At 33.3% G+C, this 5518-nt stretch overlaps 1 protein-coding gene across 1 annotated transcript in view; it reads left to right on the top strand.

The window, feature by feature from the left end:
- Positions 1 to 5518, top strand: part of BLZF1 (basic leucine zipper nuclear factor 1) — a 21922-nt gene that overhangs the window by 7858 nt on the left and 8546 nt on the right. The window contains exons 3-4 of the mRNA XM_003785719.3: positions 1479 to 1918; positions 3204 to 3403. Coding sequence (XP_003785767.1) covers positions 1479 to 1918; positions 3204 to 3403 — 640 coding nt within the window. The remainder of the gene's footprint in view (positions 1 to 1478; positions 1919 to 3203; positions 3404 to 5518) is intronic.

Below are 5518 nucleotides of genomic sequence, written 5' to 3'. Positions count from 1 at the left end.
AGTACTTTCATCCAACTGGTTAACATAGCCTTCATGTCTTTTTCTTAGTTATTGTGTTAAGACATTTATATTCTACATTTAGAGAGATTCACATGTACCCTTATAGGATGAACCATAGGCGTGATCCCACCAATCACCCTCCCTCCACTGATCCTCTCCCCTCCCCTTCCTTTTCTCCTCTCCCCATATTCCTGGGCTAAAATTGGATTATAGCTTTCCTATGAAAGCTACAAATTAGTTTCATAATAGGGCTTAGTACATTGGATACTTTTTCTTCCATTCTTGGGATACTTTGCTAAGAATATTTTCCAGCTCCATCCATATAAACATGAAGGAGGTAAAGTCTCCATCTTTCTTAATGGCTAATGGCTATATAGTGTTCCATGGTGTACATATACCACAATTTATTGATCCATTTGTGAATCGATGGGCTCTTCGACTTCTTCCATGACCTAGCAATTATGAATTGGGCTGCAGTGAACATTCTGATACAAATATCTTTATTGTAGTGTGATTTTTGATCTTTCGGATATGTACCTAATAGAGAAATTATAGGATCAAATGGCAGGTCTATTTTTAGTTCTTTAAGTGTTCTCCAGATGTCTTTCCAACTCGTGAGCTCAAGCTATCCACCCGCCTCAGCCTCCTAGAGTGCTAGGATTACAGGTGTGACCCACCACACCCAGTCACTTGTAATTCCTCTTTTAATATGGCTTTGTATTTCAAAAACTCTGAAGAAAGATTTAATTTTAGTAAGACCTTATTATTTCTCTTACTAAATTAAGTTCTCCTAACTGCTTGGTTACACTGAAACACTATTGTTTGACATATCTACAATATGACATTTAATAGTAATTGAGACTAAAGACATACTTTGACCTTTTTTTAACTAGGAATTGTATTTCAGGTTTTTGTTTTAGGAGATTACATTGTTTATATCATATATGATTTGGCAAGACAGTGATGGATTTGATAATGACCAATCAGTAGTTGGTTTGATAACAATCAAAATTGTTATTAATCCTTCTATAGAAAAAAAGTATATTGAAATGTTTTTGTTTTACTTATTACATTTATTATATATTACATTGTAACACATTTTGCCTTTTTTTATGTATGTCCTGTCTCCTAAATTATGCAGTAAATTTCTTAGCGTAGTGGTCCACAGTACCTCACAGAATATCTGGCTTACACACATTAGGCACTTGTGTTTGCTGCCTGTGACCACTCAAAGTTCATCATTGTAACTATTGTTACTGACCTGTATGCTCATCTTTGTTATCCCTCCCTAGTTATTATTTATGTTAATCAGATATATATTGAGTACTACATACAAGGTACTTTATTGGGAATGTGGTGTACCTAAGTAACTTGAATTTAAAATGGTGAAAGTGATATCTAAGGAAGTTTAATCTGACAACTTGTTCTTGACATTTCTTTTTGGTAAATAGTTCACGATTTGTGTTTCCCTTTGTTAGTGACCCTGACATCAACCCCCATCCGAGGAGCAGGAGATGGAATGGAAACTGAGGAGCCACCTAAATCTGTTGAAGTCACATCTGGAGTCCAATCTAGAAAGCATCACACCCTTCAGAGTCCATGGAAGAAAGCTATTCCATCAGAAAGCCCAGGAGTTCTTCAGTTAGGGAAAATTCTCACTGAAAAAGCAGTGGAAGTCGAAGCTGTAAGAATATTAGTTCCTAAAGCTGCTGTAACTCATGATATCCCCAATAAAAATGCAAAGGTTAAGTCAATGGGACATCATAAAGGAGAATGTCTTGGTCAATCAGAGGGAGTTGTAGAACCTAACAAAGAACTCTTAGAGGTAAAGAATATATTGGAAAAGCTCAAGAACTCTGAAAGAAGGTTATTACAGGACAAAGAAGGTCTTTCAAACCAGCTCCGAGTACAGACAGAGGTAAGAACAGCCTTAACAGATTTAATGAGTACGATTCTTTACAGCTGAACCTTCTAAACCTGAATGTTAGAAAACTGTTTCATGAGAATGTCATTCATCATAGCTTGTCATATCTTTACAATGCTTCTTCAATTTCTCATTCTCAGAGCCTCTAGAGCAGTGATTCTCAACCTTCCTAATGCCTCCTAATGTCGCGACCTTTTAATACAGTTCTTCATGTTGTGGTGATCCCCAACAATTATTTTCGTTGCTACTTCATAACTGTAATTTTGCTACTGTTACGAATCATAATGTAAATATCTGATATGCAGGGTATATTTTCATTGTTACAAAGGGGGTGCGACCACAAGTTGAGAACTGCTGCTCTGGGGGAGTTTATACCCATATTTGGGGAACTTATACTCTACACCTCATTCAAGATGAAGATGTAAGGTACTTTGGAAAAGATAATCTATATAAGTTTTAAAAGGGGGTTATAGTTTTAAACTGCCAAATGAAAGATTGACCAAGTCAGGCTTTCAAATTGACTAGTTTAGTAGTTCCTATTTTAAAGATTCATAAATGCCAAGTATTTTTGCCAGTGTAGACATAATATTTGAAATAAAGAGAATGATGGTGTATGTTATTGTGTCTTCATTATAAATAGAAAACAATCTATTGTGCTTGATTGTATTGCTTTAATCTTGACCTCTTAGGAAAAGTTGCCAAAAAAAAAAAAAAAAAGTTGCCTGTTCTCTTCCCTTGTTTCCCCATATAGTATTACAACAGTGTTCTTCAATCTTTCCACCATATAAACACTTTTATTAGACATTTGTTTTAATTTTTTGCTCTTTTCAGTCACCATGTACTCACAGATAGCCCAGATTACTGCTTTAACTAATTTCTTATAAGTAAATTCCTAGGATACAAAGAAATCAATTTATGTTGAATTCAAAAACATATAAAACATTCTCTGTCATTTTTTTTTTTTTTTTTTTTTTACCAAATTTAGTTTAGTTTCTGACTTTTTTTTCCTTAAGTGTTGACTGGAAGCAATTTGTTATTTTCATGATAATGATTTCTAAGAGGCTCAGTTTGTAACCACATAAATGAATAATAGATATACAGAGAGAGGTAGACCGATGTGGTTTATAAATATTGCGAAATATATTTAATTTCACTTTTTGACATACACTTTAAATAGTAGAGGTCCAGATTGCACAGAAGCACAGTTTCTCTTTTGTTGATTTTGTTATACATGTTAAAGTCAATGCCATGACTTTGAGCTTGTTATGGTCTCTTTTAGGTAAATCGTGAGTTAAAAAAGTTGCTGGTGGCTTCTGTTGGTGATGATCTTCAGTATCACTTTGAACGTCTAGCCCGTGAGAAAAATCAGCTTATTTTAGAAAATGAAGCACTAGGTCGAAACACTGCTCAGCTTTCTGAACAGCTAGAACGTATGTCAATACAGTGTGATGTATGGCGAAGTAAATTCCTTGCAAGCAGGTATTTCTATTGTAAATAGTGTTTCATTTCCTAGTTCATTTCTATGTTTATCAGATTTCTGACCTATAACACAAGAAAATAGATTGGAATATGAGAATTTCTAAAATTGTCAGAATCCTTCATGTAGTGTTTAACATATGGACTTTTCCCTTCTCTGGCTTATCAGATGAACTTCCCTAAATAGAGAAGAAATATAAGTATCCTCCCTTATTCCTGAATTCTAGGTTATTACTCTATAGTAGAAATCGTTCCTACTACAATGTTTAAGACAAAAGCAAAACCATAAATTGAGACATGTAGTAAACACAGAAGAACCTCCATAGTTGATCACCTCCTTAAATTGACCTAATTTTCATAGACCAGACATGCATCGCATGTATTAATCAGTACAGTAGCCCTTGTTTCTTATGTTGACCACCTCCATATGTTGACAATTTCTTACAGTCCTTTGAGTGATCACATTATAGAGATTTCACTGTATTTAATAAAAGGCCAAAATAAATTGTTTTTCTTCACTTCCTATCTGGAAAAATCAAACATCATTTCTATTCCCTAAGATATTATTTATTTTTTATGCTCTGTTCTCATAGCTCTTTTAACTACGTAATAAAACTTCCCAACCTTTTTCTCTCCGATCACAAGTAGAAAATAATAACATTTTTAAGACATACTGGATAAAGCTACTTTTCAACAGAGGTAAAAACTCCATGGTCCTCATCCTGGCCTCTGGACACACTAACGGTTGGGAAACTCTGCTGTATATTATGATTCTTTGTCCATTTGTTGCTTCCATCCCCTCAACTTCATGCTATTGAAGAACGGGATCTGGATGTCCTCCATTTGTGTATTTCCAGCACTTAGCAAAGCACTTCACACATAATATAATAACTGTTGATTTAAATTGAATCATCTAGAGATGTCTCTTAAAACAACAAAGTTTTCCAGGTTATACTCTGAGAACCACCAATTGTGATAAGTAAATCTTTAGGAAAGTATTTCTTTGTGTCTTAATATCAACAATACTTTGTATTAGTTGATTACCTTAATTTATTTTTTTCCTTATTGTACTACTATAGTGTGCTATTTGGAGAAATAAACTTACTATTTATGGACTGTTATACAGATTATTGCAGTATCTTTTAATGTCAGAATTGTTTATTTTAAGAAATTTGGTAGTGAGTATGGTCTTAAATTTTAGTTTTAAGATATTCAGCTGAATAACCGTCATACTTTACAATTTTGCTTCCACTCCATCAATAGAAAACTAGTTAAATGAAAATTAGTACATCAAATGAGTAGAAAACATGAAGCTATTTTTTAAAACCAGGAGTGAAGACAGCTCTATATGTAGTAATATGGAACAATCTCTAAGATAAATTATTAAGTGAAAAAAAGAAAGATGTAGACAAGTTTATATTGAATAACCCCTTTTTGTAACTAAAATGGATATAGTTTTAACACATATTTTTATATTGAAATGTACATAAGTTATTTATTTTTGGAAAAGTGTATAAGAAAACGTTTGTTAACTTCGCTTGATACTTGATTATGCTAGGAAAAAAAAGAAACTATTAGTTACATATAATAGAAGAATGGAGATACTTGGCAGGGGGAAAGACCTAGTTTTCTTTTTATATTGGTCTTTCTTTTTAAATAAGTTTTTTTTTTTTTTTATTATATGGATTTAGGAGATGCATGTGCAGATTTGTAACATGCATATATTATGTGGTGGTGAAGTCTATGTTTTTTGTGTAACCCTCACTGGATTAATTCATTGTGTAATTTTTCATCCTATACCTCTCTCCCACCCTCCCAAGTCTCCAGTGTCTATTATTCTACTCTCTATGCCTGTATGTACTCATTATTTAGCTCCTACTTACAAGTGAGAAATGGGGTGTTGGAATTTCTGTGTCTGAAATATTTATTTCACTTAAGATAGTAGCTTCCGTCCATGTTCTTCCAATAGACAAGATTTCATTCCTTTTAATGGCTGAGTAATGTTCTGTGGTGTATGTATATATACCATGTTTTCTTTATCCAGTCATCAATTGAGTGACACATACATTAATACTCTATCTTTGCCATTGTGAATAGTGCTGTAATAAACATTCAAGT

Source organism: Otolemur garnettii, unplaced genomic scaffold (genome assembly GCF_000181295.1).
Source record: "Otolemur garnettii isolate 467f Iridium unplaced genomic scaffold, OtoGar3 scaffold00016, whole genome shotgun sequence".
In the NCBI taxonomy this organism is placed as follows: domain Eukaryota; kingdom Metazoa; phylum Chordata; class Mammalia; order Primates; family Galagidae; genus Otolemur; species Otolemur garnettii.
Note: the sequence above shows the minus strand (reverse complement) of the source record. Positions and strands in the feature narration are given on the sequence as shown.